Source organism: Macaca fascicularis, chromosome 2, assembly GCF_037993035.2.
Source record: "Macaca fascicularis isolate 582-1 chromosome 2, T2T-MFA8v1.1".
Classification (NCBI taxonomy): Eukaryota; Metazoa; Chordata; class Mammalia; order Primates; family Cercopithecidae; genus Macaca; species Macaca fascicularis.
This window is the reverse complement of record NC_088376.1, coordinates 119,032,827-119,048,968: the sequence shown is the minus strand read 5'-3', so window position 1 is coordinate 119,048,968 and position 16,142 is coordinate 119,032,827. Positions and strand designations below refer to the sequence as shown.

The following is a 16,142-nucleotide window of genomic DNA, read 5'->3' as shown; positions in this document are numbered from 1 at the left end:
TTCTGTTCTCTCTGACATGCTTTCTTAATATGGTAGTCATTGTTGACCTTGAACTTGTTGGAAATTTTTAATTTAATGCAAATTCCTTGATGGCAACTGAATTTTGAATAGTGACATCCCTTGCTTTATGAAACTGGTAAATTTAAATTAAACATTGAAAACCTTACCAGTATATTTTCCAAATACTTCTTTTACCATAATTGTTTTTATCTTTTTAAAATTTACATTTTGCATATATTCTTAATGCTGCTTTTTTTCTGGAGAAAAAATTCACCCCAAAGAAACCTTTTTTTTTTTTTTTTTTTTTTTTTTTTTTAAATAATGGAGCAGGTCAGTCTCTGGCAGAGCCTTGCCAAGTGGTTGGGTATTTGACAAAGAGTGATACTTGCTTCTGGGGCAGGATAGTAAGAAGGCATGGCAGTCTCCATGACCAGGGCCCTTCCCGTCTAGATTTTGGAGATATTTGAAAGCTGTACTGAATTTAGCACTTTGATTCATTCAGTGTGGGTGTACTTCTGCAGGTAGGGGAAGATGTGGAGACTAATAGGTCACTTACAGATTTTATTCTTACAAATGCTGAAGTTGTTGCTAGCAAAAATCACTGTGGTCATTTTTTCACTGAGCATCTGTGAGGGAATTTTCTCTTCTCTAAGAGATCTAGTATTTTTAAATTTCATGACTCCTCTGCCTGCCTTCCTCATAAATTGCCATTTTAACCTGTGTTTTAGGTAGCCTTAGGGCTTCCCTGAGAAACACTTGAGAGAGGAGTTCTCTGGTAGTGAGGCTCTGCTCACCTGTTCCACCCCACTTCTTGCTTCTTTCCTACCTGTGCGAGAGCATTCCTTCATTTCCCTTTTGACTTTCAGGTAAGCATTAAGTGAAAGAAAGGCTTCAACTGCTAGAAATATCTTTGAAAACCGTGGCACTACTTCAGGAGAGTGTGGACACTTTATATGTAACTATTGACAGTTTCATGTACAAATACAAGATGATCATTCTCATCACCTTGCTCTGCATCTCTCTAATTGGCCCAAATCCTGAGCAATGCCATTCAAAACCCGACTTTCCTTTTTCAGTCACTGGTGTCTTAAATAAGGGAGTGTTGAAAGGAGTGGCTGGAGATAGGCCTCCAGCATAATGTCAAAACTTCAGTTCCCCATTTTTCTTAGCCACTAATTCTTGTTTTTTTTTTTTTTTTTTTTTTTTTTTTTTTTTTTTTGAGATAGAGTCTTGCTCTGTCACCCAGGCTGGAGTGCAGTCAACCTCCACTTCCCACGTTCATGCCATTCTCCTGCCTCAGCCTCCCAAGTAGCTGGGACTACAGGTGCCTGCCACCACGCCCGGCTGTTTTTTTTTTTCCATATTTTTAGTGGAGAGGGGTTTCACTGTGGTAGACAGGATGGTCTCAATCTCCTGACCTCGTGATCCACCTGCCTTGGCCTCCCAAAGTGCTGGGATTATAGGCGTGAGCCACGGCACCTGGCCGCCACTCATTCTTAGGAAAGCTTTAAGGGACATGTGGGTTTAGAATTTGCTTTTATTCTTTGGGATTGAAAAATCGTTGCAGTGTCCCTGAAAGTAAGGTCACTGTGTTCAGACTGCTCTAAGAACTTTATGGGAGTTCTTTCACTATGCAAATGATGTTTGTAATAATAATCTGCATTTGTCACCCATACTTGGGACAGAGGCACTTTTAGCAGTTGGTTCTATTTAATACTATACTCTAAAGTAATCAATTATTTCTTTTAAAAAATACCCTCTAATTAAACAGTCACACGAATCATCCTAACCTCTCCATTATATCCTGTTACTGAGCTCTGGCCTTATTTCCTAAGGAACTGGAAAATATGACTGCCCTAGGTTTGCATGGGCTTTGGAAATACTGTGTCCTCATTCAATTAGAAAGCAAGATTCATTCTTAACATCTTTATACTAACCAAAAGACAGTTTCCTCAAAGTGGATTAGCACGCAAGTTTGACTTGGTGGCTTCATGTGTGTACCTTGCTGTATCAGGTAAAAATGGAGAAATATTGGACAAAAATTATGCAACTCAAAGACTAAGGAGATGGTCATTCTATCATACTTTATAACCTTCTAATAAGTGCTACGAATAATATTTAAATCATGGCTTCAGTTAGTGTAAATATTCATAAGAAGCCAAAATGTTCAGAATATATAAGTGCAGAAAATATTTTTTATATATATATATATATATATATATAGTGTGTGTGTGTGTGTGCGCGCGTGAGAGTGTGTGTTATTTAGAGATGGGGCCTTGCTATGTTGCACAGGCTGGACTCTAACTCCTGGGCTCAAGTGATCCTCCTGCCTCAGACTCCTGAGTAGCTGGGACTACAGGCATGAGCCACTGCACCCTTGGACTATTTTTATTAGCAGGGAGTACACTGTTAGTGCCAGATAATATTATTCTACTAACTAAACAATGCTCTTGTGCTTTGTTTGCTTGGAATGGGAGAGAGTAGGGGAGTATATAATTTATGGGGACTAGAAATAAGAGTTTCTTGTGGAGAGCAGTTTTCATTTGATTTTACTTGCTTCAATTTCACGTTTGCTGTTTATCATCTAGTTCTTACCTTGTTTACATTTTCAAAAGATCAGTGATTCTCACTATGTTTTTTACTGAGTCAGGGCTCAGTAACAGTGGTTGACGTGGCAATGCTGGGGTATGGGGGAAAGGGATCAGAAGGGACCCCAAATGATTCTGCTGCTCATCCCTCCTCTTGTGGTCAATACTCCTGAGCCCTCCGTACTGCCCTCCTACCTCCTCATATGTTGGATTAGATTTATTACAGCTGCTGTGGACATGGTTGCCTAAATCTGTGGAATGTTTTGCTAAACGCTCCTGGTGCAATAGTACACATTAAGCTTATAATTCCCATTGTTGTTTTCTTGAACCCGTTCTTTATACTTAGTCTTTTACTCACTTGATCACTTTATGATTTTGCACTTTGACATCCTGTAGATTCATTAAGAATTTTTACTCCAAGCCCCAGAACTTTGTTTAACATTATGATTAGCCAAATTGTTATTGTGTTTGAGCTAAGTGATGACAATGTATTTGATTGGAGCCTTGTAATTGTTATTTTAAAATCAAAGTAATGGATTTTGATCTCAGAATAAGAACATGATCCAAAAGAATAATAATGATAATAATTAGAACAGCAACCAATTAGAAGAAAATAAATGCCCTATCATGGACCAGAGGCCCTATGTGCCTGGGCCCTGCCTACCTGTGCAGTCCCATCTCCCACCCACATCTACCCTTCCCTGGATTAGCCTCACTGCAGCCTTCCGGTTTCTTCTTTCCTGTCTTGGGAATTACATGCATTGTTCTCTCTACTTGAGAGCTCTGCCACTGGTGTTTCTCTTGGTTAGCTCCTTCTAGTCTCACCCACAGTCTCACTTTGCTAGGGAGGCTTTCCCTGGCCACAGCGTCTAAAGTCATCTCCTTCCACTCCACCACCTGTCCACACAAGCACATCACTGTCTCTCACAGCATGCTGTTTGTTTCCTTCAACGTTAAGAAACCTAACTTGTGTTTCCTTGATACTTGTCCATCTTTCCCAGATACTTGTCCATCTTTCCCACTGGCCTCTAAGCTCCATGAGGGTGAAGATTATACCTGCCCCATTTGCCATTGCAGCCCCAGTGCTTTCCTGGGACCTGGTATTAAGTGGATGCTCAATACATATTTGTAGTTGAATTAATGGATTATTTGGAAGTATCATCTTTTTCCCAAGCCCATATCCAGATAGCCTATGCTTAGTACTTCCTGAGTCTATTTGTGATAACATATGATCTTCCAGTGGTAGAATTTAACCAAGCTGTGCTGACTTTTCTCAGGCATATGAAAGATCAGAATAAGAAGGTGGCCAACCTCAAGCACAATCAACAGTTGGAAAAGAAGAAAAATGCTCAGCTACTAGAAGAAGTCCGCAGGCGAGAAGATAGCATGGCTGACAACTCACAGCATTTGCAGGTAAGCACGGGCTTCTCTTCTTAATCCCTAAATAACTAGAGATGGACTCTCTCAGAAATGTCACCATTGCTGCTGGAAGATATTCACAGAAATGGTGGACTTTGCCTTTGCCTGGGTCTAGCACTAACAAGGAACCCAGTAGGTCTTTCCCAGGGAGGGTCATCATTTTCAGAACGGTGGCCATGAAAAGCCAATTACGGTAGAGCCTAGAAATACAACGCAGAGTCTTTTGGTTCCTGTAACTCACCTTAAAAGGTAAGGGCTGCATTTATATAGTTGGCAAGAAACTTAAAACATAGAAATGTCTTCATTTTCAATTTATATTTAAATTATTTTGGGAATAGAAGAAGGCAAATGTGTGTGTATTATCACAGAAGGTATTTGGGTGAGGATGCATTCAGCTGATCCCAGACAGTTTACAAAACCAGTTTTGTTTTGTTCAAGACTGCGAGGCTCAGGCACAGATCATTATTCTGTCTTCTCCGTGAATATAGTTATCTTTCAATGGACAGTTCTATCTTAGAAACAAACCAGCTCACTGGAAACACCAATTTTTCCTCATTAACCACCCTTATTTTTGGCCAAGGAGTGCTCCCCATGTACTCAATAAAACATTCAAGTTAAAACAGGGCATTTGCTTTGAAGTTTCTTTATTTATTCCAGGGTGCCTTTAAACAGAGCAGTTCAAGTTGGCTGGAGTTCATGTTAAATTTTGGTTATTAATTAGTGTCTTTCTCCAGTCATATATTAGGTTTCCTCCTTGGAGATAGGAGAAGTTAGATAATTTCAATATGTACTCATAGTTCATCTTTTTAATTGGCCAAAAGAAAAATCAATAATTATTCCAGAGTAGGAAATACAAGGAAGTACCTTGCATAGGGCATGGCACATGGGGACTCGTTAGTCAATATTAGTGTTTTTATTTTTTTCTCTCTGTGTCCTAGACATGCCTTCTGGTGTCACTGAAGGCCCTTTACATTGATGCCTGATTTGGAGTGTTCACTCAATAGTGAGACAATAGTAGGTTGGCCCAGAACTTTTTTTTTTGTTTGAGATGGAGTCTCCCTCTGTCACCCAGGCTGGAGAGCAGTGGCATGATCTTGGCTCACTGCAAGCTCCACCTCCGGGGTTCACGCCATTCTCCTGCCTCAGCCTCCCATGTAGCTGGGACTACAGGTGCCCGCCACCAGGCCCGGCTAATTTTTTTTTCTATTTTTAGTAGAGACGGGGTTTCACCATGTTAGCCAGGATGGTCTCAATCTCTTGACCTCGTGATCCGCCTACCTCGGCCTCCCAAAGTGTTGGGATTATAGGTGTGAGCCACTGCACCCGGCCAGGTGGGCCCAGAACTTTAAAGAGGACCTGACGCTAGGGCTTACCTTGCTATGGTGTATTCTGTAAAAGAAGAATAATAATTGCATCTGCTTCAGAGTAGTTGTGAGACTTAAAGAGTCAAAGCATATAAATAATTTAGAATTGACTATGCCCAAAATAAGTGTTCATGACTAACGGTTGTTATAACAAGGAAAAGGTAAATGAAACATTAAAAACGATTTGTCTACTATATGCAGAGGTATTTCTACAGTTCTAATCTGATATGCAATAAGCATCAAAGTTTTTATCTTTTCTATATATAGTAATTTCTTCTTTTCTAAGGGCACATCTAGTTATGGAAATTAATGTCTTGTTTTGGCCCATGAACTTTTGTAGAGCAATATTTTCATAACGGGCCTTGATAACTACCTCATAGCCCTATTCATAAAAGATAGCATGGTCTGGAATTGCTTAGTTGCATTCCTGACCACCCCAAATAAAGGATAGCATTTGAAATGCAGTAAAAAGTAATCACGATTACTTTTGATGAAAATGTCTCTGGTTAAGGTTAATAGAGAGTAAACCTCCCACTTCCCTGGATTGTTAAGCAGACCTGCTCAGATGTAGTAATTACTGCCTTCTGAAAACAAAACTTTCTGGAGGCACTTGACTTTTTTAATATTGTTGTTGTTTTGAGCATTTCTCGTTTACAAGTTAGCCTGTTAAGCCTTTAAGTGTCAGTCAACCGGGATTTAGCCTGGCTGGTTGGTGGTTGTGGCAATGGCACCTGTTAATTTTTATTTATTCTACACAAGCATTTGGTAACAACTGGATACACTGGCTTCATGATTTCAAGCAACCCAATAGGTATTATATCCAGAAAAATATAATGTAGTGTATTGCCTACAACAATAACAGCTAGTGGATCAGGCTTCAAAGAAGAGCACCAAGAGATTCAACTAGTTGGTATGAAAGTTGGTAAAAAAGTTGAATGAAGATAGAGTGACTATGTTTTTTATTGTTCAAACCAGAACACAAAAGGCATAGACAAAATCTGCGTCACCTCAGTCAAACCTAGATATATAGCACAGTATGAAACATTTTACAAATCCAGTCTTTATTTCATAAGTTTATAGTTTTCTGACAGAAATTGCAAACTCAAATGCTTTCAGAGTCTAGGCTTTTAACATAAGAAACAGGCTTGTGTGTAGGAAAAATAATGATGTCTGGTTCTTTCTGCCTGTTTTTTATGGTTTATTTTTGGTAGAGATGTGTCAGTTAGCAATTGCCATAATAATGCTGTGCTGTGCAACAAATCACCCCAAAACCCAGTAGCTTTATAGTACCAATAGTTTATTCTTACAGATTTGCAGGTTGACTAACTGGCCCAGCTGCTCTAAGGTGGGTTTGACTGGGCACTTCTTCTACTCACTGCACGTCTGTGGTGGTGTCTGGGGCAGCTCTGTTACACGTGTTCATTCTGAGGCCGAAGAGGTGTGAGCAACCCAGGGAAAACTCTTCTAGTGACAGTTGCTGAGGCACAAGAGAATAAGCAAAACATGCTAGGCCTCACAAGGCCTAGTCTTGAACTGATATTGTGATTTTCACCCTTTGCATTGGCCCAAAGCAAAGCACATAGCCAAGCCACAGATTGGAAAAGTACACTCTACTCACAAAGACAAAAATGTATGGGAGTAGATACGAGGAGAGGTGAAGAATTGGGGCCAATCATTCAGTCTATCAAAAGAGACAAGCCCTGGAGAAGTATTTCTCTATTATAAGAAAAATAGCATATGCATAATGAAAAAGTTCAGCTGTGGGTGGCCTTAGTGTGTGGATATACTTGAGGGTGATGGGGAGCTGTAGGGAACTCAAGAACCCTTACTCATCTAAGGGAGTAGTGGCCACTACGCTCTGGTTGAACACTGCTGTAAAGGTGGGCCTAGGGTGGTGGGACCTCCGATTGTCCAAGATAATCCATAAAATGGGAATTTGTATGTGAAATCTGTGGACTTTAGGAAGTTAGTTGAATTTTTAAACACTCTGGGATCCTGTGAAGCACACGTGCACATGAGTTGCCCACTGGCTTGTGGCCTCTGCTGCGTGGCTTGGCACTCTGATCCCTGTGGGTCTACATAGTGTAAATAAACTGACTAAGAATACACCCTAGTTAGCCGAACTTGACTCATTGGAAAGGTGGCAGTTTAGTATTTGTCCTGAGTCCTCATTTTGTTTGAAGATACTTGAATTATTGTTTCTTAAAGGAAATCGTCCACAATCTACAGGAATATGGAATGTTCTTGATTTAGCTTCTCAAATCATTTTTTGGAGCATTGACAAGGAGAACAGGAAGGGAAGGATGCAGAACCATGGAGCTGAACTAGCCAGTGTTCAAATACTGGCCCTTATTATTATTAGCTTAAGGCCTTGAGTATGGCAGAGAATCTCTCTGACCCTTACTTTTTTCATCTGTAAATGGGGATTGCAATCTTTACCTCCCTGGGTGGGTTAAATAAAATAAGGTTTGTGAAAGAACCTAGCACAGTACCTGACATATGTGGACTTCAGTTACTAGAGTTTTCTCCCAGAGAGACTGATAATGAGCTTTTAATCATAGAAGACAGTGACCATTGGGAGTATCAACCAACAAATTCTTTGCAACTATTTTACACTGATGAGTAATACAGATATAGAACACACGCCAGTAAATGGAAATTCCTAATAAAGCATTAAAAAAACATTTTGGGCAATAAGGAGGAAAATTAAAACATTCTTCAAGTTAATGTTGAATTGTGTGTGAAAGGTGGATGTGAAAGATCGTGATTTTCTTGTATAATTCTGCAGAGCTTTTCCCAGAACACAGATTATAGGGCATGATATTTATGTCTGACCTTGGGGCTTTGGGCTTCTGTGTGTCCCATCAGAGCCCACATGGAGGTTTTTCAACAAGGTGTCTTTCTGGAGATTCACACTAAATCGTCATTTCCAGAATGGGATGCTTTTTTTTTTTTTTTTTTAAAGCTCTACCTATTTCTCACTGAGTAAATATGCCAATTTGAAACCCCAGTGGATATCCTTGTAGATTTTGGCTGCATTTTTCCATGTGTAGCTTATCGAGTTAATAAACTAACTTTCTAAAAAATGCACAAGCCAATGTTTTATGCTCCTTTTCTGTTATATGTCTGCAGAATTCTCTTCAATTTATTGCCTGAAAACTAAAGTCTGTTCTTGTGTGCTTCCGTTTCCAAATTATAGGTTCCCAGGGAACCGTAAAGTTTCTTCTCTGCCCGTGGTTAAACCCAAGTGTGATCACTTTAAAAAGCAAGTGAATGTTCTCATTTATTCTTGTCCTTTTAATAGAATTCTAAAAAAAAAAAAAAGGCTAGAAAGACAATTTTATTTTTTAATTTGTGTAACCCTGTACAGCCAATATCTTTTCTCGAAGGGGACTTCCTTTACTTTCCTCCTCCAATTAGAGTTGGAATCAGCTAACAGAGGAAGTGTAACAAACAACATAAACCTCAAAAATGCATAGCTTTCAGCAAAACATATAGTTCATTATGGAGTTCCCAAGGTTTGCTAAGTTGTTTCTTTGCAGAAGGATGTGTATATCTTAAGCAGCAACTTTTTAAGCTTCATACATATGTTCATCTCTCCAAGTCACTAAGTTAAATTCATTTCTTTTTCAATTCCCTGAACTTAAAATTGTTACTTTGACTGTGATCTATGTTCATGTGTTATGGTACACTTACCTAAGTACTGCCATTAGAAGAAACCTGACCAGCTGAGTTAAGAGATTCATCATTGTCAAAATGAGTTTATTTAGTTCCTAGTTTTCCATGGCTGTTTGGTAGGCATGGTGTAGAGTGATTTAGGGAGGCTCCATTTCAGCCATCATTTTTTTTTTTTTTTTTTTTTTTTTTTTGAGACGGGGTCTCGCTCTGTCACCCAGGCTGGAGTGCAGTGGCCGGATCTCAGCTCACTGCAAGCTCCGCCTCCCGGGTTCACGCCATTCTCCTGCCTCAGCCTCCCGAGTATCTGGGACTACAGGCGCCCGCCACCTCGCCCGGCTAGTTTTTTGTATTTTTTAGTAGAGACGGGGTTTCACCGGGTTAGCCAGGATGGTCTCGATCTCCTGACCTTGTGATCCACCCGTCTCGGCCTCCCAAAGTGCTGGGATTACAGGCTTGAGCCACCGCGCCCGGCTCAGCCATCATTTTCAACATATGGAAAAGATGAGAAAGGTCATCCTAACCCAGGTTTAAAAAAGAGTCCACATTTGTTTAAATTTTCATTAGAATTTAACATCATGATTTGTTTTAAGCACTGTGAAGTGTTTTATTTGTTTGTTTTACAGTTTTCTACCTTGATGGGTAGAGATTGGGAAGTTCCATTAAGTTATGGATGCATCTTATCACATTGTTGAAATGTGAACTGACCCTCATCTAATTTTTTCAGACTCTGTTCATGGTTTCAGACGAAGAGAAATACTCAAGTATTTGTTAGTCTGCAGAGGACAAGGAATGTTGACGAGTAGGGCTGAGGGTCGGCACAGGAGTGCTTTCTTTCCTTGGGGATTTATTTTGACATTTGTTTTTCTTTCACACTATAATCCCCCACGAGCCAAAAAAACGACTTTTGTTGTAGCAGGCCCCTGTGGGCAGTTTCAGAAAATCTTATTTGACAATCAGTTTCAGGTAGCCTTGAGTTAAAGTCATTACTCTTTGTAGTAACTCATCGACTGTCAGGGGTGACAAGACATCCGGTGCAATGTATTTGGGAAGTAACTATTTGTTAGAAATGTTCCAAGAAGCCAAGTGCAATTGGGTTAATAAAACTGTTATATGTGGAGTTTTTCTTCTTTCCTCCCAATAAAGTATGACTTGTTTTTCCAAATGTGCAGTAACTTGCATATTTCTTCTGAGAAACGTCTCCTGCTTTTTCCTGTGGATTTCTGACCTAATCCTCCACTTCATATAGCCCTTCTGTACAAACACAATATATTTCTATGGAAAAGAGAGGTTTACCCTTAATCAAGTGTTGCCTAATCTACCTACTAAATTACCCCCTGAAGACAGAGTGGGGTTCATTATTCTTTTCCAAAGGGTTTTCAGGTTTCACCCCATTAGTGGCTCTTCAGCAGTCCTTGGCAAAGTGAATGTTTGTTTGCTGAAGGCTGAAGATCCTGCTGAATGAAATGCAACATATTTCTCAGATGTAATCATTGTTGTTATGGGGGTAGAGTTTGAAATGATAAACTTTGGGGTGGGGGATTTGGAAAAAGAAATCTTGCTTGAATGGTACAGTAATCTCTTATTTTGAGGGGGCTTTCTAAGGAAGCTCACACTATTTTTTAGATGTTATCCTATTTTGTGCCTTTTGGTCCCTGAAATAGAAATCAATAAGGGAAAATCAATAAGTGTTCATCCTTTTGTGAGCTCCAGTGAAAACTAGAAGCAGACGTGGATCCTTTCCTAAAAGAAATGCCATGTTCCATTCTAAGGAGAGAGAAGGGCTAGGTTTGTAGAGTCTGTCTTGCCTCTGTTTATCCCTGACTCTGATCTATGGGCTTATTTTGAGGTGAAGCTTGGACTATAAACTGGAGACCCCATTTTTGTATGTTCATTAAAACCACTGCTGATGATTTGTTTAGTCAATAATAAAACAACAGCCCATCGAAGCCAGAGCCGTGTGTGCTTTCTAAATTGCTTTCATGGGGGTGATCTTCATGCTGGATCCTTTTTCTGGCCTTGAGGATTGGTAGGACCAGTTTATCTATCTTTATTTTATAGATGAGGAAACTGAGAGTCAGACAATTGTTCCGTGACTGGTCTGCAGTTGTGAGTCTCATTGAAGATAGAGACTTAAGGAGGTGCCAAAAGTTTGGGAGTTCTTCCTGTGAAGATTGGACTAAGCCTCAGCTTTCGTACATTGAAAAAAAAAATGCTTCCTCAGGCAAAAGATTCTGAACCAGAATCATGCTTCAAAAACCACTGGGAAGCGAGACCTCTGAGGTGTGTGCTTGGGAGCATCTATATCTTCTTCTATTCCATTTCACTCCATAGCACGTGCAGTATCATTTTCAAAGTAAATACGGTGAAGGCATTCCTGAAGAACCCATACATTGAAAGCAAGGGGACTGGGAGAAGAAAAAAATTCTGACAGCACACCTTCTTACTTTTTCCAAGGTAGAATTTATGTGATAACTCACACACAGGACTTGTGTAATCCCTAGGGTGCAATCTTGTTCAACATGCATCAAAAGGGCCAGTCTAGTTAAACCAGCTCTCCCTGGCCAGGATAATTACCTCAGGTTTACCCTGAGTTATCGCTACCAGAGGTTAGTCAGGGGGGCACCTGCAAATCACGGTGCATGACACGCTGACATCAATAACCTCTTTCCAATAGCTCAAATAGATGCTGGTATTTCAGCACATCGCTGCCCAAGGCAGAGATCTGGGCATGGTTAGCTTCTTAAAATGTTAACTTTGACTTATGGCTTGTCCAAAGCATTGCCAAGCTATATATTCAAACACTCCAGATTAAGGAAATGACAATCAATGACACAGGCAATGATTTAGATGGAAATCTTGCAAAAGGAAAATACAAGTATTAAATCTGTTCCTATTCACTTAATCATCTCTCCTGTAATACACATTTGGGAAGTTGGTAACTTGAATTTATGACACTTTTAATTTCTTCTCTGCTATTACACTTTCCGTCTACATCTTATTTATGTTGCCTGGAAAAAGCCCTACAAGGTTTAAGCAATCATAAGTTTTTCTTACTAGAAAGGACCTTAGACTTCATTTAATACAAGTTCCTTGTTTTGCTGATGAAGGAAGTAGGGCCCAGCAAAGGGAAATGACCTGCCCATGATCCTAGAAGGAGTTATTGGTGGAGGGGAGACCAGATCCCAGGCCTTCTGCATCCTTGCCCAGTGCCATTTGTGCAGCCCACTGGTTCCATAAGGTATGACTACCTTTGGTAGGATTTGAATGGTTAAAATCTTCAAGCCTATACCTAAGGCTTATTCCCCTCAGCATTGGGTATTAGATTGAGCATCTAAAATTACATAAAATTACTTGGTTATTATGAATAAACTAAGCTTTATGTATATTTTATAACAGGATATTCTATCATTTCCTGTGCCTCTCTTATGTCTTTAAAACTAGGGTAACTAAAGAAGTAGTAAATCGGTGGTGGAGATAATTACTGTGAGAACAGACTGCAGAGTTTAGGACTCTTTAGATGATAAATAAAAATTAGTTTAAGTTATTTATATCTTTGCCACTTTTCTCCATCCATAAAAGGATGTCACCCATAAAGAGAGTCAGGAAATCTCTTGTGATGGAAAACAAGTGTGGATATTTTAGAAAATTCAACCAAAAGAATGATAGCTGCTTTTTATTAAACAATGAGTTAGGCCAAGGATAATGTCTTCAGTTGTGTTCCCTGGGAAATTGAGACTCTGAGATGAACATGCAAGAAGTTTATTGAGAGTACTCTCAGAAAGGGAGGGAAGCAGGGTTAGGCACAGGGAAAAGCCAAATTGTAATGTTGCAGCAAAGGCCTTAGCAGTCCCTGTCAGTTGCTCTGTAGCTGGGATAGCCATTTGGAGGGCTCTTGACCCCAATTGAGTCAACGGAGGTGGGCAATGCCAGGAGAATGGTGTAATCTTAGACAAGGCAGCTCTCAGGGAAAGCACATCCCTGGCACTTGGAGACAGTGTCTTGGTCCTAAGGGGTATCAGGGCAGTGCACCTACAACTACAGCAAACACCTGATGTGTCTATTGCACATTCTTCATTGACACCCATGGCAGATACATGCCACTGATCCCAAGACAAGTCTTACCCACCCAGCTTCATAATTCTTTTTAATATAAGCAGCCATTAAAAAGCAATCATAGTTGGCCAAGTTGCTGTGTACACACAATGAATTGTTTAATTGTCCCAACAAACTAATGAAGATGTTACTATCTTTGAAACCATTTTACAGAAAAGATTGAAACTTGGTGATATTAAACAAGAGAAAGAGACGATGCTGTTTCTCAGGTCTCAGTCATAAACTGGACATCTTTCTCTCTCCTGAGTGGGGCTGTTTCTTTGCTTGACTTTTATTGGGCACAGTAACTGTATCAACAGTGAAGATGCTGGTCAGGACCCTCCAAAAACAGATAGAAAAATTAGGTGGCATAAACTTGGGTAATGGAGCTTTGCATGGATTTTATGGAAAGGGATTAAGCTTTCTTTTAAGTAGTGAGTTAGACTTAAATGCTTCTTAAAGGTGTACAAGACTCTGCCTTCAGTTCATCAAGCATTCCCAATGATGTGTTTTGAGGACTTTTTGTGTGCTAGGCACTGTGCAACCTACTGAGCTGTAACAAGTAAGACAAAATTCCTTACATTTGAATATCTCAAGATCTTTTCTTTTGACGAAAGATATCCTCCCCCCAGCATTTGATTTGCAGTAGCTTCTGAAAGTCAACCAGAACATGCATTACTGGGCTGCTGTGTGCTCTGAGACAGAAGAGCATTTGAAAGAGGTAACAACGAAGTTGTGGCTGCCGCTGGAGCCTTGGCTCTCGTGAGCCAGAACAGAAGCTTCTGGAAGGCCTTTTGGACCTCAGGTCATCCGTGGGTCTCTGAGCTTGAGTGGGTGAGAGATGACTGTATCAAGCAGGAAGTGAGGGGATCTGGTTTTTAGTTTAGACTCAAGTGATTTTTTTTTTTTCCTCTAAGCCTCAGTTTTCTCATCTACAAAAGAGAGGCTTGTATTGAAGTAAGGTCCTTTCAACTCTGAAATCCTGGCGTCTGGGGACTAATTGAAGGGTGCATATATGTGGTGATTTAAAAGTACCTTCCAAGGGGGAGGCTCATGGGCCAACTGGAGAGGCTGCTGCCAAAAATAGAACATGCAGGTCAGGAGCAGGGATGTCCTCCTGTTGGGAATCTAGGGAAGTCAGTCTTCTTGGCACCATCCTGGTAATATAGAATACCTGGCTTTAAATGTAAGTCACTCTAAGAACTCTCTCTGTTTTCTATCTGGAGTGTAGGGTCTGCCATTTTGAGACTTTCGTAGTGTGCACCAACATATTTTGTTTTCTTTAGAGCAATCAGTTATAATAATACATCCACCAGTTGTTACTTTTTTGGTGTAAGACAGATTAGAACTCTGACAGTCGGGACACAAGATACACAGTGCAGGAACTTCTCAGAATTGAGCCACCTGGCTTACAGACATTTCTCAAGGGAAGGAACTATGTGGCTTTAAAATGTAATTGTTTGTGAAGTAGATTATTGTTTTAATAAGCCACTATGTCAGCAGGGGCTATTTTTCTCCTAATTGTTCAGGTCATAGCGAGCTGTGGGAAAATAGAATAGAGACTAATTTGACTAAAAGAGGGTTGATATTATCTAGATTCACATTTCACAAAACATGTTTATCAGAGTGATGGTTCTATGGAATACTACAAGGAAAAGGGGTTTCATTTGTCAAATGCCTCTGGAAAATAATATATACTCTTTTACTTTAAGAGTACTGTGCATACTAACATGTTAAAGACTCTGAGAAGTTCTGCAGTCAAAAGAAATGTTTGATATTCTTCAATCTAAAATTTCTCTAAATCACTTGACAAAAGGAGCCCTTTTCTTTCCCACTCGAGCATTTATTAACAATGCAAAGTATTAGCATTTTATGGAACTTGGGCAAATGCTGATTTAGGCAATTCTTGCTGATGATAACAGACATATGCAATTACTTCTTCGATTAGAGTTTGAGTTTGGACAAATTCTGCAGTAATACTTTATTAAACATAATATTGTCTTTGCTGAATCAGAATTCACCTGGATTGCCCCTGCAACTTTGTTGAAAAACAGCTCTGTTATAATGACTGGCCAAGAAAATTCTAATTCTGATGTACTTTTAAAGAATTGTACCTCATTAAGAAAGCTGATATAAAGCAAACTGAAAAATGTTTATGAAAGGTACAGTAATATTTTCATCTATTATTTCTTGATCCTGGAATCCACATTGATTTCTAATTACAAGCTCACATTATGCTATACTCCAAATCCAAATTTGATAAATTTTTTTTTAAAAATTGATGAATGTTTTGGGGGAAGATGTAGACATTTTTCCAGGTTTAAAAGATAAAATTGAGTTTTTTAAGTATCCATTGTTAATTGTCACTTGGATGCAATTTTACCTCTTTTTTCTGCTAAGGCAGTATGGAATATAGTGCTCTGGGCTCATGTTATGCTGTCCAAGTCAATTATATGGGTTGAAAATGAAGCACAGAGCGTCCCTGTGTCATTACCAGCAGACTTGTTTTTATTTTGGTTGTACTTTTTTGGCTGTGAAAGGATCCTTATAAGAAATTAGAAAACCGCACATTTAAAAATGTTAACAGTTAAACAATATGACCTTAAGTGTACGTCTCCTAGATGCCCGGGTCTGTTCAGAAATGGGCCCATGATTTCTGAATGAACCGCACCTCTCTTAACCTGACTTAATGACGGCTTTACCTTTTACTCATCTTGCAAGGTTATTTTCCTCCTAGTTGAAATGAGGGATTAAGGTCATTCTTGACTATTGCTTGGTTCACCAGAATAAAGTTTCACTTCATAGGAATTACCACACGTACATTAGAGTCCAGTGGTTGAGACCAGGGTAGTAGTTAGAATGAGATCATAGTTAGATATGAAGTCTGGGAGATAGATGGCAGTTGGGCGAGGACATTCTTTTCTGTAATGCTTTTAATTCTCGAAGCTTATTATTTCGCGTATAAAAATAAGGACATAGCTCTATATTTTAAATGCTTCTG

General features: G+C 39.5%; 1 protein-coding gene across 17 annotated transcripts in view; it reads left to right on the top strand.

Moving 5' to 3' along the window:
• ERC2 (ELKS/RAB6-interacting/CAST family member 2) overlaps positions 1–16,142 on the top strand; it is a 974,891-nt gene that overhangs the window by 526,549 nt on the left and 432,200 nt on the right. For all 17 annotated transcript variants that reach the window (XR_012431280.1, XR_012431279.1, XR_012431278.1 and 14 more), the window contains one exon: positions 3,866–4,001. Coding sequence is in view for 9 of the 17 variants with exons in the window: in XM_015446056.3 (XP_015301542.3) it covers positions 3,866–4,001 (136 nt within the window). In the remaining 8 variants the exon portion in view is untranslated. The remainder of the gene's footprint in view (positions 1–3,865; positions 4,002–16,142) is intronic.